This window comes from Theobroma cacao, chromosome 2 (genome assembly GCF_000208745.1).
Source record: "Theobroma cacao cultivar B97-61/B2 chromosome 2, Criollo_cocoa_genome_V2, whole genome shotgun sequence".
In the NCBI taxonomy this organism is placed as follows: domain Eukaryota; kingdom Viridiplantae; phylum Streptophyta; class Magnoliopsida; order Malvales; family Malvaceae; genus Theobroma; species Theobroma cacao.
The window spans coordinates 38482479-38508045 of record NC_030851.1 but is presented as its reverse complement, the minus strand read 5'-3'; the positions used below and the strand labels follow the sequence as shown (position 1 = coordinate 38508045).

Here is a 25567-nt window from a genome sequence, read left to right as displayed (position 1 = left end):
TAAATTTCAACATCAGATGTGTTTCAACATTTTTCCTTCTTGATCGAACTTGACTCCAACAGGATCTGGAAGCTTGGTGTAGGCATCATTCTGAATCCTTCCTGATCTTCCACTTATGAGTCCTACCCAGAATTCTCCATTCTTATTCCTTTGAATGATATCTGATTCTGCAACTAGAAGATACGAGTTATCTGCATTTAAAGTTTACATCATTTGAAAACGCCAAGTCTCTGTACATTACGGATACATTTTTTATTTGAGAATCATATTTAAGTAGTAGTCCACTTCTGTTAGACGTTATTCTTAATAACAAGTAATACCTACACAACCACATAAGCAATTAGTTTTTTTTTTTATTATTGAAAATAAATTATAATAGTTTGAATAAAAATCTTATATATAGAACCCAAAATATTTAAACTCAAATTAGCCTCCCCAGTCCTCTCTTCACTTTTTTTTTTATTATTATTTTGTGAATTTGGTACCAATTAATAAGATATATACAAAAAATGGGGGAGGGAATATGATGAATAGGGAAGAGAGAGAGTAAAAGTGAGGTACCTTCTTTGGAAGAAAATGCTACTATCAGTGAAATAGACCACCCCTGTCGTGGAATCAATGTCTAAACCATTTGTAAACCTGAAAGGGACTCCTTCAGCTGAAGTTGCAAGTTGTTGAGCCACGCCACCGTTGGGTCCAACCACTAGCAGACCAAAGCATGCGTCTGCGATGTAGAGGTCGCATGTCGCATAGTTGAATTTCAGACCCAATGGCCTTCGCAGATTGGTTCAGGGTTTGGATTTGTCGATCCATCGCAGAGCTTCCCATCCCTGACCCAATAAATAAAAGAAACTAGCAATTAATCAGTTTGTTATTGTTTCAAAGAAGAAATAGTGAATAATTGAGGAAAGAAAAACATGTGTGTCCATGCATGCTGGATGATAGAATGTACATACCTTACTGGAGAAGGAATGGCAAACTCTTTCCAACCAAGACGTGGTCCATGCCATTTGAGTATTCTGCCATCAGAAACACCAACGTAAGGTCCTTGATTTTTACAGTCGAAGGCGATGCTTTCAGGTCCTGTGACTTGAAGGAGGTCGAGTTGATGGTAATTCTTGGGGACATCTTCACCGTCAGGAAGCTGTTGATAGGATTGTTTGATGTTTTGGGAGAGCAAAAGCACAATGAACAAAAACTTGAATGAAAGAGATATCTTCATGGTTGAATTGGAAACAAGGAGAGAGTTGGATTAATGGCTGCAGAATAAGAATTACAACTGATAATGGTGGCAGAAGCACTTGTGAAAGAGGATGTGAGCATTGGGCATATATTCATATTCAGTTATTCCTATTGGGAAGGAATTGAAATTTTAGGTCAATATAGAATTATAAATCCAGACGTACAGTGATTTAGAATATTAAAATACGTTGCCCGTTGCATTTGATGTAAAATTATTAATTAGCTTAATTCAATTAAACTATTTTAACTTAATTTTAAAAGTTATTATTTTTTTATAAGAACTTCATACTACATCTTAAGATAAAAAAAAATTAAAGCCAAACAAGCTCTTAGTCGATTTTCAATTTTAAAAATTTGAAATCAAACAAATCAAAAAAATAAATTAATATTATATATATTATTTTAAATTTTAAATTTATATAAAATATATATTTATAACTAAGTTATTGTAAGACAAATGTTATATTTTTTAATGTTTAAATTATTTAAATATTGTTAATATTGTGATTTAAAAAAATAATAAAATTTTAACCTTTTTTATTTAAAACCAACTCCATCGAATCAATTCGATTTTAATTGATTTTTTAAACATTTTTTTTATCATTTATTTTACGTAAATATGACAAATCGAATTGACCGAACCACCTAATTACTCACCCTTACAAATTTCAATCTATCATGCCGTATCTCTATTTAGACTTGTTTTTTTTTTTTTTAAATAGTTTTCTTTTTGAAGTCCAGTGATTTCCATTTACCATTTTCTTTTATTTTTTTTTCAATTTTTTAACAAGAAAAACATACTTGTCACCAGATCATCAGAAATTATCTGGGCCAAGTTTCATCTTCCAAGTCCGCTAACTTGAAACCTGAATCGCCAGGGGCACCAAATGGCAAAAAATTGACAAAAATCATTCCCTCAAAGAAAAAACAGTAGAAGATAACAGAGGAGTGGGGGAGGTGAATAACTAACGCCAACATTAGCATTGCTTTAACTCTGTTCAACAAATTAAATGTTGAGATCTTTCGTACTCTTCAATTATCCTCCGTTCCCTGTTTTTCTCTTCCCTACTCGATTTTAATCAGGTTACATGAACTATAGTATCATTAAAATCTCTCCATCAAACCACAGCTATTGCCTTGCAATGGTGCAAATAATGCCTCAATCCCAAAAACCTTTTATAAAATGGAGCAGCAAAGCTATACCTGCATATGAAATTGCCCATCCCATCTCACGATGGAATCTGCTGGTGAAACCAGAAGTTGAGAACATGTATTCGATTGAAATAGATATGGCACAAGGTAGTTGCACCAGATACGATGCAAACATACCATTTACTACTTCAAACAATTGCTAGCTTGAAGATCTAATACAGAGACAACAACTGAGACTTGTGATCAATCCCATTGAATACGTAAGTGCCAGACATGGGAACAAACTGTTTCGTTATAAGCTGCAACAAATGCAATTTAGGGCACTTATAAGAACACCACGGAATAAGAACTATGCAAAACCAAAATCATTTTTTCATAACTGCCTCCATTTAGACCATGGCAACATGCACTTGAAACACATAGCTGATAAAAAGACTAAGATGCTATACCTTGATCACCTCTTGTGATGCAATTCCTCCAATGAAGGCAGCGACTGCATGGAGCTCTGCAGCACCAAATCGACACATTTCATTTATAAGGTCCTCTGTCAATGTTAAGCCATTGCAACCAAAATCATTAAGTAGGCCAACAGCTGTAGTTTTTAACCGAGATATATCCTCATCCATTCCACTGGAAAAGAATAACCACATAGTTAGCATGCAAACTCAGGTTATGATACTAACAGAAGGAAGAAATAAAAAGAGTTAGGCTTACCCATCAAACTGCCCAGGAAAACTGTTGAAATTTGCAGCATAGCGGTCCACAGCTCTTAGAAGAATATAGAATCCCACAGCAATACTACATATAACCACAAGAGCATAGGTTGGAAGCAAGACATATCATCAAGATTTGGATTGTAATCAAAATCATAATTTTGCAAATTGACAATCAAAAATCAGATCATAAAACACAGAAAAAAAATGAAAACACTTCATATGAATTTTAGACAATAAGCATTCATGTAAAACAGGGGAAAGGAAAAAAAAAAATGCTAAAATTAATATGTAAAAGAATAAAAAAGTTCTTAAAATTCACCTTTCAAATTCAGAAAACAATATACCTAAACACGTACAGCTTCTCAGCAACTTATAGTTTAGGAGAGTCAAACAAATTCATATTTATGTGATTTTCTAACTGTTTAAAGAAAGTTTAGGAACCCTAAATTCCTCGTAGAAATCAAAAGAAAGATAAAAGCTAAAGCAGTTTTCTTTATTATTATTTTGATTCTATAGGCCTTCAGGAAAGGGTTTAAAGTCTTTTGCTTGAAAAAGAAATGGTAAATTTTTAAATAGCTGGTGTAACTGCATCTGTTTGGACGTTCAGGTATGGGGCAAACTTGGAGTGGTTATGAAAGTTTCAATTTCAGAGTGTGTGTGTGTGTTTTGAATAGCTTCAATTTCAAAATCACAGAGTTAAAGCCCTAAACCAGTACCAATCAAAGCAATATGTCCCAGGCATCAAAAACTGGAATGGCCAATACACAAGATCCTACTAGATGTTTCTCTAAACAACAGACTATGCTAACTGACTTCCAGGATTTGGAAAAAATCAGAGAAACACAATCGTAAAGTAAGGACCCACTCTGTTACTATAACATTACAAAGAAGACCAGGCAAATTCATTTAGTTTAAGCACGTTATATGACATATAGAATCCTATGATGTAGTGTTAAACGATCACTCTATAAAAGAAAGTTTTCATCTATATAGGGCAATGCATTTGGTCCAAAACAGATCAAAGAACATCATAATATTCTGAAAGGGGGAGAGACTGGAGATTGGATAATGCACATAATTTCGAACTTTGGAAGCACTAAAATTTAAGTCAGTGGCACCTGTAATCTTCATCTGTTAAATACTTCTGCAGCTCAGGAAGGGATGGGTTATTATACTCATCCTCAATGAGGCGATACCTGCAAACCTACAAAGTAAAGATTAGAATGCCTAATTGATGGTCAGCAAGTCAAAGAGCTATAAATGAATGAGAACTTCTTCTATATAAGCTGTCAAAAATAGGTTATCAACCCTCATTTTGTGCTTTTGAGATTTTGCCCATGTGTGCTCAAGTTAGCTGAGGGATATCTCAGAAGGGGCATGCCTCTTTATAATCTCTCTGGAATCACCATTAGGGTGAAACCTCAGCAATATATTGCACAATATTCTATTTGTCATAACATAAACATTCAGGCATGGGGGATGCTGATAATAAAAATAAAGGGCAGAAAGATCCAATTAACAGAAAAACAAATGACAAAAATTAGCCCAGAAGGCCAGAACAGCTAGTGATCACCAATAGGATTAAGACAAAATATTATTTAACAAAAAGCATTTAACAAAGTACAATAGAGATCCATCAAGGTATTCTACAAAATGATACTATAGGCTCCAAACAGTTTACACACTTTAATAGAAATTGTGATAAAGATGCCACTTACCATCAAAGTGCTTCTCATATCAATGAGGATACAGGCAGTAGATTGAACCATAAAATAACAGACAGATGCAATTTAACACACTTACTTTGAGTTTTCTTGCATTTTTACAGAAGCTTTTTATTGTTGCCTTTGGGATACTATTTGGATCTCTGCCAATTTTTTTAAGAATATTCCTAACTCGTTTTTCAATGACAAGAAAATCAGCCTCAGACTTAGCCTGATAGATCTTCTGCAAGTTTACGTAGTGCCTACACAAAAGAATTGATAGAGCGGTCACCCTCAATTTTAGATAAAAGAAACAGCTAGAAATTTTGCATGGATCAATCACTAACTCAGTTGAAGATGTCATATCTGGTATGGACCCCTCAAGCGGTGCCTCCCCACCACCTTCATTTGCAATGAACTCCTGCATAAAGTGCACAATTGCAAAGACTAAATTTGATCAATAGAGACTTGCAGGAGATTGAATAAATTTAACTTGAAGGGCAATCATAAACATTTATAGCAGGATGGACATTGATTAAAAATTCAATAATTTAAGAAAACTTTACATAGACAAATTAATATCACCAAGAATGTTGCATGGAAAATGCATGTTAAACCTATGCATAACACTAACAAATAGCAAAATATCATGCCACCAGAACGCAATATAAAGTCCAACTTTTTTTCTCTCCACAAACAGGCATGCCCACGACACTTCCCATAGATGGTGCCACTTAAATCAAACAATCAGACAATAAAAAATTGACAATTACTTCAAATTATTGAGATGTCATTGCAAACTGAAAGTTTATCTAAAGTTTTCCCAAAAATATTTGAAGAAAGAGTGAAACAGTTCTGAGAAACAAGTCAGCTATGCAAATAATCTGCTCTAGTTATAAAATTATAAAAGCTCTAGCCACCATTTAGGATCAGCAAGCCTCATTTAGGTTTTTCAGAGAGACTCTAGGGTTAGAACTAAACAAATAAATGATTCTACGCTTGTATCACTCTATAACTGTTCATTACAAGAAAAAAGATATGAGTGACATTCTAACCGATGCCAGTTCAGCCACAATAAAGTGAAGGGAATTTAATAATCAATTGAGATTTTTGCAAGTGCAAGTTAACTTTTAAATCACCAACCTTCAAACCTGCTACCATCACCCAAAAGTCAGAAGAATTAGAAGCAACTTCAGCACAGCTATCAATAATTATCTGCTGCAAATCTGAACCTGAGATAAAAAAACAGAGGGTTAGGTTAACCACCAACCAGAGTAAAGTCTGATTTTGCAGCTGATGCCAACTCAACGCTGGAAACCAACTAATAATGAATGCAAAGGATACTGCATGACAATTAGTAATAGAAGCTTGGTCAAGAAAAGTAAAGAGTTTACTAATCATAAAAAGGATACTTTGCCCACTCAATTTGTTTCACGTCAATAAGTTCTTTGTCCAAAATATAGTTACAACTAATTTCTTAATGTGAACAGACAGCAAGTTTCCTCAAATCTGCTTCCCTCATAAACCTAACGCATGAGAGCAATACCAACTCCAATCCCAGAAAAAAGCATTGCCATGGGTCGGTTAGCTGGATTACATGGTTCAAGGCAGTACAAGCCACAGATCCTTCTATAAAATCAATGTACTTTCTCATTGTATTTCCAGATGATACAAAGAAGTTTTTATGGAAATCCTCCAAAAACTTTAAACCATGCTTCTGCTTAAGATAAACTTACTGATTCCTCGAGGAGCAAACACTTTGAAGGAGGCATCAATAGCTTCTTTATAGTTGTCTTCATCCATTGCAACCATCCTGGCTTTGAGAAGTTCCTAAAATGTCCAAGAACTAAAACTAAATCCACTGACATAAATCAGAAGAAAAATTTAACAGATAAAATTTGCAGAAATTTTTAAACCTTGAACTCTCTTTTCTCTTCCCTGGTTGATGGAAGACTACCTCCATGGCTTTTTATCCACTCGTCAGCCATCTTCACAAGGATGACAACATATGGTATGTGTTTATGAGCAACAGGGTCTTGCACATTTAGGTCAATAGCTTCTGCAAACCTATTATTCATATATGCCAGTCAGAATTCTAATAGTGGAAAACAAAAGGATATAAGCTTAAAGTTCAATGAATATTCACATATATTCTAAGGACACATCAGAGGTCAAAACATTGAGAAAAAGACATCATTAGATGAATTACAAGAACTCCTTGAGGATACACCAAAAGTACAGTTTCATCCTAACATAATAGAAAATTATCTACTACCTCCCTCAACAAGAAGTTAAGTGTAATAAAACTTACCACTGACCATAAGTGAGGAGAGTATTTGGTCTCAGGGAGCTGAGTTTAGGTATCTCATAACATACAAAGATGTAATGTATTTTCTATCTAATGTTTTAACAGTTAAACTGACATCATAAAACAATTATGGTGCAAGCCAATAGCAAATAGAAATGTATAACCATGCACTGAGAAATAAACCAACATACAGCATTAATTAAAAAAATAAAATAAAATAAAAAATCACACCCTCTCAGTTCAGGCCATGGGTTATTCAACCGAAGGTCATCTAGAAAATGATCAGGCTTTGATTCAATCACAGCATGTTCCTGCCACAAGCAAAACTTAATGATTATTATTAAACCTTTTCCTTCATTTTCTCCTTGCATCTTGTCTAAATTTTAAAATGAATAACCATCCATTTCCTCTTGACCTACATAAAAATTCATTTGAAATTAAAGATATTTTCATGCCAATATCATTTATATCTCTGAGATGTCCATGGTGATGGGATGAAAGTGCAAAAAATGTAAACTACAACATGTTACCTTTACACTAATGCGAACTAAACCTGTTAAGCCATAGGAGCGAGCAAAAATCAACATCACATTTGCTTCTCTACAGATTCTATCAAGCTTCACCATAGATTCTTCCACCAGCTGAAACGACATCATAGTCAAAAGGAATGAATCAAAATATAAGTAAGAATAGAATCACAGGATTTTTCTAAGTAACAAAGCAACACAAACAGACTGATAGAGCTATTTTAATTCCAAATGGCCTTTGCACACATACACATCAATAAGAACCAGACTTACCCCTAAAAGAGAAATTGACAGTAACTTGTAGCAATATAATAAGAAACCTAACAGTTAACTTCATCGCTGAAAGTAAGTAGTTAAGGAATGGGAAGATTGGATACCTGAGTGGCTACAACTAAGGTAAATTGAGAAAAAAAAGATGGGTTGGTGTCGATCAAAGCTTCGGGATACTCTTCAATAAACTTAGCTTTAACAGCATCATTTAGCTCTTGGAGGAATGAGCAAACACACTTGGCCTTTGACTGACCAAGACTTGACTCATCCACTAACCCAGAACAATACCCAAAGAGGAGACAAGATTATTACAAAAATGAAGATTATAAAAATGGAAAAAAAAAGAGGGGGGGAGGGGGAGCACTATAAAACTTACCCATAAAATTATTTCCAAGGTCACCCAACTCAACCTTAGATCCATCAACTATTGTAATGCTTCCAACACCACCAAGAACAAGATTCTTCAAAGTCTCAGAACCAGTTGGCCCACAATTTAGTAAACATATGCTTGCTTTCTCTAAAGCTGCTTGCCCTTGTTCACCCCAGATCCTGCCAATTTTTTTTTTTTAAATTTTGTTAACATTTCGAATAGGCACAGCAACTTAAATTATTCGGGAGGAAAAATCTATTGAAACTTGAATTTTTTTACTCTTTTTTTTTTTGGCAAAGATAGAAAAATTTAAATCAAAAACCTAAAAAGGAACAAAATCTAATTACAGTTGATAGGATACCTGAGCTGACGATCATATTTTGTTTTAGGCTCCGCCATTGTTAACTTAATTGCTTCTTCGCTTGCTTACTACGCACAGTTACAGTCCACGCACTGGCCGTGTGCGTTTTGAGGACAACGCCGAGGCTGTCAATTAGTGCAACGGTGTGTTTGACAAGGCAGACCAAAATAGCAGTATGATTATTTGATTATTGATTAGCCTAAAATAGCGTTCGCTCATTGCTTGTCGCTGCTCTGATCTGCTGTGCTCAAAAGTAAGGGGCCCATTGGGCTTGGTCTTGGGCTTATGCTGCTTAAATATTTCATAAGGTTTCATTGTTTGCTGGTGTGGGGCAGTGCGAATCAACATAAAGAGCAGCTTAGGCTAGCTGTCGCCTTGGTGATAGAACTGATAATTTTATATATGATACAACAATACTATACAAACACGACACGGATTTAAACAGACTTAGGTTTAAACTGATCTTGTCAACACAATTCAAATATGAATAAATTATATATTAATTATATCAAACCTGCTTAACCCTTTTAAGATCCATATAAGATACGATGTTAAGAATTCTAGGCTTGGTCAAAAGTGCAAGATTGAACAGTTTTTAGGCGTGTGATTCTCACTGTTGCTGTGTCCAAATTACAAAATAATTGCAGTTAGAATCAGCCTTTGAAACTAAGGAAAGCATAAATACTTGCTAACCCAGTCTAAACCTTGCTCAGCAAGAATGAGATGAATGATGACTTTCTTTTTATAAAGACTTCAGATGAACGATTTACTAAGCATTAATGGGTCTTAGAAAATATCTGCAAGGAGGGGGCCTTCATTTAAGTCCTATGCAAAAACTGAACGGACATTATAGCCTACAAATCCAAAAAACATTGATGAAATATCAATAGCAGAGCACTAGAGCAAAAGTAAAAAATAAATAGGTGAAAAGGTGCCATGAATCAGTGCCATGAATTATGCTAACGATAGATGAAATAAAAGCATGCAATTAACAACATAAAGAGAAAGCAAAACATCTTGCTATCAGATTAAGGATCATGGCAAAGGGGTTAGCTAATGGTGCTCATTAAGTCTTTTGGTGGTTGGCATCGAAACCTTGAACCAAATCTGATCTTTGATTGGGATGATTCAGATGAAGGGTTTACGGGAGGGGAAGGGCTATTGATCCTATTTCCCTGTTTCATGGCACAGCCAACTGGACTTTAAACAGTAAAATAAATGATCATAGGGAAACCATTGCCTAGCTGAGAGTGCACTAGAAGAAACTTGAACAAGAAAGGTTTCAAAATCCTCTTAAGCCAATTCTAAGGCCATATGCAAGATCCTTCAACTTGTGTTCATCTTCCTCTGGAGGCTAATCACCAGCTTGCTAACTTAAAGCAAACTTGTTCAATGGAAACAACAACAAAGCTCTGAATATCAAACTTTAGCAATCAGCTAAACATCAATTCTTATGGGGCCAAGAATCTAACCTTTAGTAGCAATCCAGCCATCAAGCCAGGTGCAGAGCTACCACATCTGAATATCAAAGATAGTTAAAAGAACTGAGCAGTTGAGAACCGAGATGACTCTAAATTCTAACAATCTCCACCTCAATTTGATAAGCTTTCAAGAAAAAAAAATTGAAATGAAGTTGTTGGCAGGTGCCATTTCACCATCACTTATCAGCCAACCCTAACTCACGCTCACTTTCATTTAGCTGAAGAACATAGCTTCCGAAAGCAATCATACTTTCTTTACACATCAACAAGAAAAAGAACAGCTCTTCCAGTTAAAACTTGGTCCTTCTGCAAACACCAAGCACATATGTTCTCAAAGTGATGTGATCATGGTGCACAATTTAAGCCAGTTTAGATAACAATGTAGCTGATGTAAGCTGCAATGCAGAGCTTATAACAAGCGCGAATGCAATTAAAGATTTACATATTTACTTGATTCAAACCCTAATGAACACTAGCATAATTAAAGATGCTAGTAATAAATTTACTTAACCAAATCATCAAACATTGCTCAAACAGTTTTTGATTTTTCAGTAATTAATTAAAGCTTCAATAAAGGCTTAATTTCGTAGAACAGTTCAGAGAACTGTGTAAATTTGCAAATAACAGATTCAAAATGGAAAACTAAAAATTTATTACAACTATTAGTATTTGTTTCATTTTTCTTTTCAATTTAACAAGAAAGAAGTAACCAAATCTACAACCTAGGGCTAAAATAGGAAGGAAAAAAAAAGAGTTCAAATTCACATAATAAACTAGTTTCATTCACTAGTTAACAAATCCACAACCGGATCGGCCAAATCCAGAGCCGACTGTGTTGAATTCAGAAACAGCATTCCTTTGGCGGCTAATAGCTTCTTCCTCTGGAGACACCTGGGCCCGTAGACTCTCGCTGTCGCCGCGAAGCAAGGGAAGCCGTCAATGGATGCGGAGAAGGTTTGACCGCCGCTAGACGGCGGAGAGGACGGGGAGATCTGAAAGAGGGAGCTGATTCGGTGCGATCTGGCGCTGATCCGTGAGTCCCTGAGGCGAGCTAGGGCGCCGGGTTTGAGATACTTTAGGAAGGTTTCGGTTCCGGTCAGGGAATGCCTGGCTAAGGATCGGGTTCTCCGGTTCATGATTGGAAGCGAATGGGTTAAGCGACGGGGAAATAGAGGTTTTTTTTTTTTTGTGGTGTTGAGAAGGAGGGAGATAGGGTTTGGCCGTTTGGAAGATTAGGGTGGATTTTTAAGGAGGGAGAGAAAGCGGGAAAATGAGGGAGGGAATGGGGGGTTTGAAAGAAGGGGTCGGGCTCAGAAGGCGCGGAATTGAGTAGGGTTCTAGGGTTAGCTCATGCCTGCTGCGTTGGTCTGGCATCCGGGTCGGGTGAGTCCCTACCGTTTTATGTCAAGGTGATGCATGGAGCCATGGTCCACTCTTGGTGCACCCCAAAATAGGTGCACCCCAAAATAGGCGCCCCAGGACCAGCCCCAGCGTCTATTCTTATTTCTTGGTCTTTACTCTTTAACATCGTCTGATTTTTTTATAATTATTGATTAATTACGGTGATATTCATGAAAAAAATTATAATTAATGTATTATCCCTTATTATTATTATTATATCCTTTTGTTAAATTAGCATTTTCTATTATTACGTGCATTATGAGTGAATATTTACTTATAAATTTTAAAATTTGAATGTAAAATCTTTTTACAATATAAATTTTAAAATTTAAATAAGTGAAAGTGTTTAGTTTTAAAAACTATAAGTTATTTAATAATATTTAAATTAAGAGGATAGGCGCAAAAAGTAAAATTAGTTTTTGTTTTATGTGCAATTAGTATGTAATATTAATTTATGATAACAATAATAATAATAACTTTCCTAAATAAAAACATTATTTATAAAGTCATATTTCATAAAATAAGAACGTTATTTTTTTTCTTATAAATAAAATAAGAACTTTTATTTATTATAATTTCTAGCTGAAATTGTCCAACTTGTTTTTTTTTTTCGATTTTTTAAAGCAATGTCAAATTTATTTTTCAATATTTGCTACTTTCTCCAATGAAGTTAGATCAAATTTTATAGTTTTTAACATCTATTTATTTTAATTTTTTTGACATGATATTTCTTAAAAGTTTACATTAGTCTAATATAATATTAATAAATAAAAACTATTTCAAATAATCCAAAAATAACAAAATTGAAATTTAATAAAAACAAAAGGGATAATATATATATATAGTTCTCCCGTGTCTCAGGGCCAGCCTTTGTGTAAGGCCACCCAAGGAAGTGTTTAGGCCTCAAATTTGAAAAGTCTTATATTTTTGTAATAATAATATAATTAATTATATTAAAAATATATAAAAATTAAAATAATTAATAAAATATTTATCTATTATCTCATATCTAATAAATATTTATTTTCTCCAACTTCCACGTCTATATTAATCCTAAACTAATTATTTAATTTTTTATTAAAAACATTTTAAAAATAAAAAATAATTAATAAATGACATATTCTCTCACTTTTTTAATTACGTGTCTTATAAATCTTAATTTTTATCACTTATCAACTAATTTTTCTTTTCAATTTATAATATTCACTCTTGAGTTTTTCTTCCATTGTTTGGTCTATCTTCTTATAACTTCATATTTTGTCCAAATAATATAAGGAAATATGTTATACTATCGCAAAGCTATGAGCTTTATTTATGATTTACAATAAATATTTAACAATTATGTATTATTATTTTAATATTTTATAAAATTTTTTATTTTAATTTATAGTTTATATTATATTATTATATTATCTTTATTTTATATGATAATTAATTTATTTGAATTAAAAAAATTAATTATTAATTTTATATTAATCATTTAAAAAAATATAAAATAATTATAATAGTTAAATATTTTTGATACTTCATAATAAATATTTGAATATGTCGAATAGAAAATATGAATTTAGTTATTCAAAGCTTTTTAAAAAATTGTATTAATTTCAATAAAATGACTTTATTTGAATATTTTGTTTTATACCTTTAAGATCATTGAACCGTTCTTGTCAAATATACAATTAGAGAAATATATATTTTTTAATCAATAGGAGAAAAAATCGAATTTAACTTTTAAGTGGAAAGAAACATTCACTTATCATTAAATTGAATGTAAATTTTTATTTAATATTCAATTTGCATATGTGAATAATATTAATTTGATCTTTTTTTTTTAATTTTAATGTAAGTAATATAGAAGGTACAAGTAAGCATAAGAGTTATGGAGTCGTGGCAAGCTTGGCAAAGGATAAAACTCATGAACACCTCTTTACATTCTTTCTATTCAATTCCTTGTGTAAGAGAAAGCAAAATTCAAGTGTTTAACTGCGGTAGACTTTTTTCGTTTATTTTTTTTAAATTGGAAAGTAAAAATTTCAAGTCAAGCATTCAACGTCAACTTCTTATTTCTTTTTTATATTTTTAGACAGGATGGAGCAGTTGGCCGAGGTGCCATAGACAAGTAAGAGTCTTTAAGAAATTTCATATTTCCTTTGTGCAACATATGGCAAAGAGATGTAAAATTCCAGCCTCTAACCTCTTCCGTCAATTCAAAACGTAGGCATAATATTTTTAAAATTTATTGAAAATTTTTTATTAAGTTTAATTAAATATTTATATTTTATTTTAAATTAAATAAATTATTATTATTATTTATTTAAAAAATAAATTTTATTTTATATTTATATAAAAATTTAAAAATAACACATCTTCGTACTGTCTTATCATATTATTATTTATTATAATAAGTGATTATATTATGTCAAATTTAATTAAATTTAATAAAAATAATAACTTATTTTAATTTATAATTAACATTTTTTTAAGTATTTGTTTTTTTTTTAATTTTTTTGAAACGAATGATTTTCAACTTTCAAAGATTAACAGCTATGGTGGGAAGCAGAGGAAAAAGCTAAGCATCGTCAACGTGTACTGGTCCCCACCTAAAAGATCCAATAACAAAAGCTGATAATTTTTTCTTCCATAAAAAACCCAATCTCCATAAAGGCAAACCACGACCGTTGATCTGACACCTCATTGAAAGTTCAAAACCTTCCATATATTAGGCCACAATCGCATGCGACTGCGGGCCACACCAACTTCCTGGACACCCATCCAATATGCCATGTGGTCCCCAGATCTTATGGCAATGTTATCTGATGGTAACAAGCAATTGGGTTGATGCCACTAATGGAATAAACATGCACCGCAGCGGATGAATTATTGACCCATTAACAAATGTGTAATGCGGGAATAGTATGTTACCACTTGCCCCATGCGAAACTTCCAAAACGTTTCGCCCCCAAACAAAAGAAAAATTCCTTTAGACTCCCTTCTCAAATCTGGACCCACATTCCACGGATCGAAGACAAAACAAACCAAGATTTTCCCACGTGGCAGAACCGTAGTGGGGAGTTCAAGCTAAAATCGCTAGATCGGAGTACAGAATCGCTTAATCCCAGGAATTCCGGAGGCATCAGCTCTGAACTGGCCAGAGCCGTTCTACAAAGCGGGCACGCAGCCCTAGGGTCTTTCTCATTGCGCCCATTCTCCACACGCCCTTCTCTTTGTCTTCTTTGATAAATTAATATATATAAAAAAAAGAGAGAGTCAGGAAACGGCCATGAATTGCTGTTAGGTTCCCTTCACCGATTTCCTTTGCCCTTATCTTCTGCCTACTGCCATTTTTATGTGAATGCGTGTTCGTTAAATCGAGTGATCTTGATCGTCCTACGTCATGTATATAACGACCTCATCCTCAGCTTCTTCCTCTCTCTTAAGAGCAGCTTCCTCTTATTCCCGGACTCGCCTTTTCCCTTCTTCATTTCGGAATCTCACTTCGACTAATCCCGCCTCTCCTTCTCTCGTCAGCCACCACCGATCTCTCACCTCCGCCGCCGTTCGTTCGTTCCACGGCTCCGTTCCGCGGTGGAGCCACCGTCTCGATTGGAGATCTCCTCTTAGCCTCCGTGCTCAGATCAGAGCTGTTACTCCAGTCATCGAACGGTTGGAGAGGAAGTTTGCTACTATGGGTACTGCTCTCCAATACTTTCGGAGCTTGTCTTTTGCTTCATTTTGAATCTGATTTTAGCTTAAATTAGACATTTTATTGCGGATTTTAGTTTGCTTGATTAGTTTTAACCTCTCAGTCAAAGTCTTAGGTTGCTTGATCGGATTCAATTAATGAGAAGCCTCAGATTTTTAAAACTTTTATTAGTTTTTTTTTCCGAATAATAATTAATAATTACTTTTAAAAATTTTCACTAGACTCTAGTGACTGTTCAATCTTAATTTTAAAATTAAATTGAAAATTTATCAGCTGAGTGTTTTTATTTATTTAACCTTTTCTTATATGATTTTCAGCTTCTGAACATCCTTTCAAGGCAGTGTTGACAAGTCTTCCCAAGCCAGGTGGTGGCGAGTTTGGAAAGTTCTATAGCTTGCCTGCCCTGAATGATCCAAGGATTGGTAAATTTTCTCGTATAAGTATATATATGTACATTTACTTGATGACTTTGATATACTATTTCATCCCTTTGTCCAATTTAGTTGTTTCTCCTAGTTGTCTGGCTGATAATACCTGCTCCTTGTTTCTGCTGTATATGTAACAGATAAACTGCCATACTCTATCAGAATCCTGCTCGAATCTGCCGTTCGTAATTGTGACAACTTCCAAGTGAAGAAGGAAGATGTTGAGAAAATTATTGATTGGGAAAATACATCACCAAAGCAAGTTGAAATCCCCTTCAAGCCTGCTCGTGTTCTTTTGCAGGTGTTTCATAAACCTGGTTTACACAGACACAAACATAAGCATAAATTATCATAAAAAGGGCTTCAAGCTGTCTAAGTTTTTAGTTCTTTGTACTAAAAGAAACAAATGATGGTTTTGTTTTATCTTTAATCCATTTGTTTTGTTCTCAGGATTTTACGGGAGTGCCAGCTGTAGTCGACCTTGCTTGTATGCGTGATGCTATGAACAAGCTTGGCAGTGATACAAGCAAGATTAATCCTTTGGTGCGTTATGTTTAAGTCATTTGCATCAGTATTTACTGTAATAGAGTTCTGAAATATTGTCAACCAATTGCTATTTTAGGGGATGGTCAATTTTCTTGATGCCATAGGTTGAGGTCGCAATATTTTCATATTTTTGACTTAATAAGGTTGGGGATCTTAAGATAACTTTACATGTCATATTAATGTGCTAGTTAGTGTGAAAGCATCTTCAACTGCTCCTATGCTATCAGTGTGAGACATCTGTTTTTCCACTTTTTATCCTAATTGTTATTTATATGATATATGGGAAGTTATCTAGAAATTTCTAATTGATAACAGCTCAATGATATGGACTTTTGAAACTCTTTTCCAAATGTCCTGTTACAACATGCCTGGCTATCGTGCAATAATATTTTACTGTATCCTTATAGCGTGTTGCTGAAAATACCTTGTATTCAGGTTCCAGTAGATCTTGTCATTGATCATTCAGTTCAAGTTGATGTAACAAGATCAGAAAATGCAGTGCAAGCAAACATGGAGCTTGAGTTTCAGAGGAACAAGGAAAGGTTTTCTTTCCTTAAATGGGGGTCTACAGCTTTCCGTAATATGCTTGTTGTTCCTCCTGGTTCTGGTATTGTGCATCAGGTATAATTTGGAAACAGAGTGCAATATGCAATGAACACTTTTGCAATAATGTGTAACAAACTTTTTATCAAGTGATGACCAAATAAGCTTATGTTTGGCATTACTTTGAATTTTTCATGGATGGTTAATCTATGTGAATATTTTGTCAAATTGAGTTGACACCAAAAAATTTCAGGTTAACCTTGAATATCTTGGACGGGTTGTGTTCAACACTGATGGCCTGCTCTACCCTGATAGTGTGGTTGGAACTGATTCCCATACAACTATGATAGATGGGCTAGGAGTTGCTGGATGGGGAGTTGGAGGTATTGAAGCTGAGGCAGCCATGCTTGGTCAGGTATGTATTGTCATGGAATAATAACATATTTACCCCAAAACTGTTGATCAACTTTGTTTTGTGATGATATCAATTGTTGTTGGTTAAAATCTGTACCTCAATTCAGTAGAACATGGTTCTCCTTTGTTGAACCGACTGCAAAGTAATGTTTCCATGCAATATGCTAAGCTTAACGGTTAGAGGTGAACCTGAAATTTCACTGCACGAGTGTGAAGACTCTTTCAATTTATGTTGCCACATTATTTTCATGTGTGTGCAACTGGTCTTTACCTTGCATTCCTTGTTGGTAACCAATTAAGGTGATAATAGTCTAACGACTTGAGAACAATTGTAATCCTGTACATTATCCAACTGTTGTTGACTGTTCTTGTTTTCCCATTCATTTGTTTGAATATATGTCGTTTATTATTTGCATTTTTCCTAATGTTAATTTTTTTTTTGAAATTGACAGCCCATGAGCATGGTGTTGCCCGGTGTTGTTGGATTCAAGTTATCTGGAAAATTAAGAAACGGTGTGACAGCTACAGACTTGGTTCTAACCGTGACACAGATGCTGAGGAAGCATGGTGTTGTTGGCAAATTTGTTGAGTTTTACGGTAATGACTTTTTATTTGGCTGATCTTAAGTTACTCTTAGTTCCTTAATTGCGTGGCTCTTTTATTTCCTATATAAGTTCTTAAATTTGTATGTATTCGTAGGGGATGGTATGGGTGAACTATCATTGGCTGACAGGGCTACCATTGCTAATATGTCTCCTGAGTATGGTGCAACCATGGGATTCTTCCCTGTTGATCATGTTACTTTGCAGTATCTCAAATTGACTGGCAGAAGTGATGAAACTGTGAGTATTCTACTAAATCCTATAACTTCCTTCAATCTGCAATTATTGAAGCACTAGATGACATCCGTGTCGTTAAATTCAGGTGGCAATGATAGAATCATATCTCCGTGCAAATAAAATGTTTGTTGACTACAATGAGGTAAAAACTTTACTTACTTTTTCATTTGGACTTTTATCCTTTACACCGATCAGCTTCCAGTTGTTTTTTTATCTAGATATAACTAATCTAGTTTTTTCCTTTTCTGTGTGTTTTCCTCCCAACCCTAATCTTGATATGTTCAGCCCCAACAAGAAAGAGTGTACTCATCATATCTCGAATTAAACCTTGCAGAAGTTGAACCCTGTATTTCAGGACCAAAGAGGTTTGCTTTTCTGCCACTATTTCTCATTTGTTTTATTAGGGCATTAGCTTCTTGTTTTTCTTTGGCATTTTTGTATATTCTAAATATGATGTGTTATATTAATTCAATGTAACTGCTGCTATTCTTTTCAGACCTCATGATCGGGTTCCTTTGAAAGAAATGAAGGCTGATTGGAATTCTTGTCTTAATAATAAAGTTGGTTTCAAGGTGAGTCTTGAACCTGCTGTGTATCTAAGTTCTTGTTCATCTATGTCCTATCTAGTGCACATTATCTTGTTTTAAGGAACAGTTATTTACTGTGAATTGCTTGATAATTCGTTTGTTTAACTTTCGAGGGTTAGTTGAACAAAGCACACAACAATTTGATATAAAGTATGATGATCAAGAAAAGAAAAATTTACCTGGCTACAAAGTGGAGGACAAATATCTTTGATTGCATGTGATGCGCAAGTGGCCTAACTCCCCAAATCAGATTGTTGTCTACTATTGTACTGACTTAGTAATGGATGTTAAATATGCTATCATGAATCTGACATGTAGAACAAGAAAGCCATCTACTAATGATATGACTCTTCATATGGACAAAATATCTCCCTTTTCCCTGTTTCTCAACTTCTTACCTCTCTAATCTTCCAAAATATCTATGCTTTGCTTTTGCAAAAATCTGGTGTCTAGGGCACCACAACCACACGGTAGAAAAATAAAGGATAAAATAATATGGTTAGGCAGGAAGGACATGAAATAAACCAGGTTTGATCACAAATTCTCTCCTTCAATGTGCAAATTTTTAATAGAGTGATTTACTTTCTGTTAAACTTTTAAACATTCTGCTGAATGTTTTACCATGTTGCAGGGTTTTGCTGTACCAAAAGAGGCACAGGACAAAGTGGCAAAATTTTCATTCCATGGGAAGCCAGCAGAGCTTAAGCATGGCAGTGTTGTGATTGCTGCAATTACGAGCTGCACCAATACATCAAACCCAAGTGTGATGCTTGGAGCAGGTCTTGTTGCAAAAAAGGCTTGTGAGCTTGGTTTACAGGTTTGGCATGTTTATGTTTTATATGTTTCTGCTACTCTTTCCTTCTCTCTTTTGTTTTCTCCCTTCCATCCCTCTTCTCTTTTTTCTTTCCATAAAAGAAAAAATCTCACTCCAGTGTATTCAGTCTTCCTTGCTTTTCCTTGAACTTATGAACGCCAACATTAATGTTCAAATGAAATTGCTAAAATAATTGTTCTTCAGGTCAAGCCTTGGATAAAGACAAGTCTTGCACCAGGTTCAGGAGTTGTTACAAAATATTTATTGCAGAGGTATTGCTTTATTTCTGCTTGTATTTGAAGTGGACTTGGAGTAATACAGTTTTCCTTTCTAAAATATTCTATAGAAATTATGAGAGAATTGTTTACTAATTTTGGTTTATGTCGTGCAGTGGGCTGCAAGAATACTTGAATAAGCAGGGCTTCAATATTGTTGGATATGGCTGCACAACATGTATTGGAAATTCAGGGGAATTGGATGAATCAGTTGCCTCTGCTATTTCAGAAAATGGTACCATTGAAATTTTAACTGTAAAACTTCTGTTGGATCCATAATTTACCTACAGTCAGCTTGTAATAGTCAAATATCATGACGTGTGCTAACTTGTTGGTCATATTTCTTTGCCAAGATTAATGTTCAGTTTTTGCTTGCAAATCTAATTTGATTCTAATATTCTACGCAGACGTTATAGCTGCTGCTGTGCTTTCTGGGAACCGGAATTTTGAGGGTCGTGTTCATGCCTTAACAAGAGCCAACTACCTTGCTTCACCACCTTTAGTTGTTGCCTATGCCCTAGCTGGCACGGTACAAAATATCTGATTATTTACTGGTGATGCCGAAATTTATGAAAGTTACTTTATTCTCATTATATAATCTAAATAACCTGTGTCAACTCAAAATCTTGGGGAGTTTATTGATGATCAACGTGTAAATCAGATAATTGTTGTGTATCTGGATTTAATTTTCCATGCAAAAAAATCAGTTTTTATTCAATAAGTTTGTTTAATAATTTATAAGTCTTATCCTGTTCTTAAGTGTTTTTAACTTCCATCTCCTCATGGGAGAGTGGAGTGTGGGTTCAGGGCTGGCATCACTGGCATTTAGTCTGATTGATCATTGCATTTCATTTCATTTGCATGGTTGGATGGTAACAGACTAGCATTGCATGCATTCTATAGCTGTGCTTCTAGTGAAATCTTGTGGCCTTGGTATGGTATTTGGAAATGTAATTTTAGTAGAATTGTGGGAATGCATGGGGGTAATTTGCTAGTCTATGATAATTAATTTCACATCATGCCATAGGTATTTAGCCATAATATTAGTCAAATCTTGCTTCAACTGTTGCTTTGTTTGGTTATGTGTGTGCATTAAGATGACAGCCTGAGTGTCAAAATTACTTAGGAAGCAATCTTTTAGCAGAGATCTTTACAAATTACCTTTTTTTTTTCCTTCTTTTTTTTTTCCTGATAAAAGGCTAATAGCTTTTTCCGTATCATTCTTGATAATCAATGAGTAACTGCGACTACTTTCCAGGTTGACATTGACTTTGACAAGGAGCCAATTGGAACTGGGAAGGATGGTAAGAGTGTCTATTTTAAGGATATCTGGCCATCTACTGAGGAAATTGCACAGGTAGACACCCTAAAATTTGCATAGGAATTTCAGTTTTCATGTGTTTAATCATGGAATTATTTAGATTGGGCTCTCTGCTGTTTAGGCTGTTCAATCCAGTGTCTTGCCAGAGATGTTCAAAAGTACTTACCAGGCTATTACAAAGGGTAATCCCATGTGGAATCAGCTATCAGTGCCATCTTCCACCATGTACTCATGGGACTCCAACTCAACCTACATTCATGAGCCTCCATACTTCAAGAGTATGACCATGGAGCCTCCTGGGGCCCATGGGGTAAAGGATGCCTACTGTTTACTGAACTTTGGTGACAGTATCACAACAGATCACATTTCTCCAGCAGGGAGCATCCATAAGGACAGTCCTGCTGCAAAATACCTACTTGAACGTGGGGTGGAACACAAGGACTTCAATTCTTATGGAAGTCGTCGTGGTAACGATGAAGTGATGGCTAGGGGAACTTTTGCTAACATTCGCCTTGTGAACAAACTGTTGAATGGGGAAGTTGGCCCAAAGACCGTACATGTCCCTACAGGAGAAAAACTCTATGTATTTGAAGCAGCAATGGTGAGTTCTTCATCATTAAAGTCCACTGCGATTCCTTACAGGACCAATTTGTTATTTTAATAGGAACAAATCTTGATCTCTTAGCAGTGCTTTCTTTTTCAATTTTTCAATACAGAGAACTTTTGTTAAGCAAAAATGATAACAAATTAACTCTTGACCATTGTACAATCCATTTTTGTCTTGTTATGAAATATGATTAATTAGCACCCAGTATGATTAAATACTAAGCTGTACAATCAACCTGTAATTTCAGAGGTACAAGGCTGCAGGACATGACACCATTGTTTTGGCTGGAGCTGAGTATGGAAGTGGTAGCTCCCGAGATTGGGCTGCAAAAGGTCCAATGCTATTGGTAAGTCTTGATTTGGCCACATTAAAGAAATTATCATTGGTCTTCAGATGCACTTGCCCTTTTTTGTCCTCCTGAGTAACTATGTTGTATTACAGGGAGTAAAAGCAGTGATTGCCAAAAGTTTTGAGAGAATCCATCGTAGTAATTTGGTAGGAATGGGCATCATTCCACTTTGTTTCAAGTCTGGTGAGGATGCTGACACACTAGGTTTGACTGGTCACGAGCGTTATACCATAGATCTCCCAAGCAATATAACTCATATAAGGCCTGGCCAAGATGTGTCTGTCACAACCAACAACGGGAAGTCTTTCACCTGCACTGTCCGCTTCGACACTGAGGTACTACTAAATGGTTTCAATTATTTGCTTGTTAGGTGCAAAATAGTATGGGCATTCATCTTCTGCAATTGTGTGATTATCTCTCCAATTTGTCAGTCACTGTCAATGTTAATGCCTGGTAACGTTTTAATGGAAACTGCAAGTACTTATCTTGTACTCCCAGGCTCTCAGCAATCATATGCTTGTGATGTGATTCACTGGGTAATATACTAATATTGCATTCCATGCATCAAATGCTGCTACAGTTAGGAGTAGTGAGATCAATTTTAATCGTGCTAAGTTATACTAGCTTTATTGTTTATTGGGGAATCTCTCTCTCTCTCTCTCTCTCTCTCTCTCTCACTCTCTCTTTCTCTCTCCCTCTGTTTCCCTTTTTAAATGTTGCCTGTTTAGATAAAAGTTTTTATCTCAGATTCAACTCTTCAGTTATATACATTTTTCCTGGTTTTTTGAGCACAAGCCCTATAATACCAAAAGCTAACTGTGGTTTCATTTGCAGGTTGAATTGGCCTACTTCAACAATGGTGGTATACTTCCATATGTTATTAGAAACTTAATTAAGCAGTAAGTGCCATTGGCTGGGAGCCTCATGCCGTTCCATGAGTTGTGTCCATTGTAAAATGTGAGATGCAAATAAAGCTATCAAATAACTTAAAAATTCCCATCAATGGGACCTTGTAGTTTTCCTTAAATTGAGTTTTGCAGACAGGTCTAGTCTGTCGATGAACAGGAATATTTCGAGAAATGTAAGTTTTAATTTTTACATTGGTGTAGTTGGGGGTGATTGCTTCTTTGGTTGTTTCCCGATTGTGAGTTTAAAAAATTGCTGTTTAGACAACCCAATCTGCACCAACTTATTCCCCAAGTCGACTGGTTCGACATACATCCGACCTATAACTTTTATCCTACCAATTAACTCTTGTCAATGGCAGGTGTAGCAAAGAACGCAGTGCAAGTAAACATTACTCTCTTAGAATATTTCCCTTGGAGTGTTATGTTCTTGTTCTGTGGTTACCCACGTTGTCTGCAACCAGCAGGTTGAATCTGGACAACTGGTACGGAATAGGGCAGAATGGATATTCCAGTTTATGTCATTGTTCTAGTCACCAATTATTATGTGATGTTTCCTATCAACAACAGGGGCAAGACTTGGTGTTTTACTACGTATTCATTCGACTTGCTGCAGACATTATTTTCCATTGAAAACTTCCCTACTGCACACAAAGTAGGGTAAAGTCCCAATAAATTAGCATTTTATTGTGAATTGTTGAATGTTAAAATGATTGCATAATGATGTGTTAAAAACATAAAACACTCTTTAACACCTTGCAACATTACAAGTATCTCGATTAAGTTCAGGTGGCCAATCATCATCTTCAGGGTCTTACCTCTTCCTGGGGTTTCGGAGGATCTGGAGTAAGCTCTTTCGCCATGGACATGGAACTAATTTCTGCTTCAACAACCATTTCATCATTAACAATGAAGTCCTTGTTTCCTTCTAGGTCAGCCCGCTTTATGAAGTATGGAAAGCCCCAAGCAGGCTTAGTGGCACTAAACCATGCATTGCCTGCATGACAAACAAATCCATTCCTTGGAATTGGCAATTAATTCATACACAAACAACAGTAGTGTAAATGCCATTAGTAAAATAATGATAATCATGCATTCAACTCGCCTGTCTTCTCTGTTTTCTTAGAGTTCAGTTTATCAGATTGATCGATTATGCGCAGCTTGAATTCCACATGAAATTGGGTCCAAAAGGTATTTTCCTTGAGTTCATGTAGGCAAAGAAAAATAGATAGATATTGTCCCTTCACCTTTGCAACGCCTTGACGATAGAGGTGTAGCCTCCTGCATGCATCCAGCAGATAATTGTATCATGCATACATCAATTTACAATATAACACTGCACAGTTTTTTTTTTTTTTTATGAGGTATATATACAAACCATTTGTAGTCCCCAACAGTGAAGTCCTCGGAATAATGGCTTGATTCCCCTAACTTGGAAAATTTTTCAACCTTCCAAATATAGTAATTTCTAATGGGGTAATCCAGGATGGAAAAACATTCCCCTTTACCTTCACTCTTTAGAACAAAAACTTCAACTCCAAACTCGCACCTGCCTTTCTTACTCAGGTAGCCCTTATCATGGAATTCAGTGAGAGGGAGTAGTCGAGAAAATCCCCATTCTCTCTTCACAGCATTGAATCGCTTCACTCTCCCATCTAGGCTTTCATAAAAAAAATTACTACCAAGTGTGATACATGTTTCAGAAAAACAAGTTGATAAAGAATTCCATGGAACCTAACGTTACCTTGAATGCTTAAGTACTGATTGTCTTCTTGGTCAAGTACAAAAAAATTTATAAGAGCATCAATCTCCCATGCACGGCCTAGCTTCTCGACGTCCACGATTCTCAAGTAAAGAGAGATATGACCACCTCCATTTCTTTGCTTGTCTCCCTCAGGGTACAGTATCAACCTCCTGCAAGATATTAAGGAATGAGCAGCTCCTTCTTCAAAGGAGAATTAAAAAAGAAAGGAAAACAAAATAGAAAGCAACTCACCATTTGTGGCCACTAGCTTCGAATTCAGTCGATTCGTATCTGTCAAGTCTGGGTTTGGAGAGGATTTCCAAGAGCATTTGCAATGACTCGATGTCTAATATGTAATGTGCCGGTGCCTCTTTTCTCTTTGTTTTCACTAATTTATCACCTGATACCAATTGCATATACACACACATGCAGATTATCTAGATAGGAAGCTAAAACATATAGGTATCACTTTGTAGTTAAGAGTAATTGGATGATCTTCACCTTCCATTTCATTGCTAGGTGTGTTAATACAAGACTTCCCATCCTCATCTTGCCTGTTCATGACTACCTGCAGTACCGTTGTAGGAATGGATTCAGTTTTTTGTGTAAACTTTTCAGGGAGACCATAGGAGAGTTTGTTTGAGCTTGCTTTTAACCCCATCTAGTCTCCATTGTGTGCTTTAATTTCTCTTAACAATTCTTTAACCCTTTTGATCAAAGATTCTTAAACCCTGGGCGGGAAAAAAGTATATGTCTGATCAGCTGGCCGCAACGATTTCTTGTTCCTAGTGGTTTCTCTCTTCAGAGGCAACGCATCAGCAATTATATTCATCAGCTCCCCCCATGTGTTTCTTGCTACACATCAATCAGAAGATTTCATATATAAGATTAAAAACCTCTTCTACACATCAATTCATTGATACAACACCATTTAATTACCACACTATATAATATTTTTATTATG

The 25567-nt window shown here is 35.2% G+C and overlaps 4 protein-coding genes and 1 pseudogene across 5 annotated transcripts; 1 reads left to right on the top strand and 4 right to left on the bottom strand.

Moving 5' to 3' along the window:
- Positions 18 to 1367, bottom strand: LOC18610101 (annotated as a pseudogene).
- Positions 2196 to 8824, bottom strand: LOC18610100 (NEDD8-activating enzyme E1 regulatory subunit AXR1). 2 transcript variants are annotated; one of them, XM_007045582.2, is made up of 14 exons: positions 8650 to 8824; positions 8295 to 8467; positions 8026 to 8189; positions 7652 to 7762; positions 7353 to 7432; positions 6730 to 6880; positions 6550 to 6643; positions 5957 to 6045; positions 5161 to 5234; positions 4914 to 5076; positions 4229 to 4314; positions 3109 to 3192; positions 2844 to 3024; positions 2196 to 2693 (listed from the first exon to the last, which is right to left on the bottom strand). In XM_007045582.2, exons 1-14 carry the CDS (start codon positions 8685 to 8687, stop codon positions 2607 to 2609), a joined length of 1575 nt encoding a protein of 524 aa, XP_007045644.2. In that variant the 5' UTR covers positions 8688 to 8824; the 3' UTR covers positions 2196 to 2606. The 2 variants fall into 2 exon arrangements, with proteins under 2 accessions (XP_007045644.2, XP_017971740.1); XM_018116251.1 differs by lacking the exon at positions 8650 to 8824 and having other exon boundaries at positions 8026 to 8049; positions 8148 to 8189; positions 8295 to 8432.
- LOC18610099 lies at positions 10766 to 11556 on the bottom strand. The gene has a single exon (XM_007045581.2). It carries the CDS (start codon positions 11264 to 11266, stop codon positions 10910 to 10912), a length of 357 nt encoding a protein of 118 aa, XP_007045643.2. The 5' UTR covers positions 11267 to 11556; the 3' UTR covers positions 10766 to 10909.
- LOC18610098 (aconitate hydratase, cytoplasmic) lies at positions 14672 to 23090 on the top strand. The gene is made up of 20 exons (XM_007045580.2): positions 14672 to 15220; positions 15552 to 15656; positions 15800 to 15960; positions 16110 to 16202; positions 16641 to 16826; positions 17002 to 17163; positions 17615 to 17759; positions 17862 to 18004; positions 18087 to 18143; positions 18287 to 18366; positions 18498 to 18573; positions 19220 to 19405; positions 19607 to 19674; positions 19794 to 19912; positions 20085 to 20206; positions 20936 to 21034; positions 21120 to 21599; positions 21853 to 21951; positions 22047 to 22289; positions 22789 to 23090. The coding sequence occupies exons 1-20, from the start codon at positions 14926 to 14928 to the stop codon at positions 22855 to 22857; spliced, it is 2988 nt and encodes a 995-aa protein (XP_007045642.2). The 5' UTR covers positions 14672 to 14925; the 3' UTR covers positions 22858 to 23090.
- Positions 23521 to 25253, bottom strand: LOC18610097. The gene is made up of 6 exons (XM_007045578.2): positions 25105 to 25253; positions 24856 to 25003; positions 24604 to 24773; positions 24238 to 24514; positions 23965 to 24140; positions 23521 to 23856 (listed from the first exon to the last, which is right to left on the bottom strand). The coding sequence occupies exons 1-6, from the start codon at positions 25163 to 25165 to the stop codon at positions 23666 to 23668; spliced, it is 1023 nt and encodes a 340-aa protein (XP_007045640.2). The 5' UTR covers positions 25166 to 25253; the 3' UTR covers positions 23521 to 23665.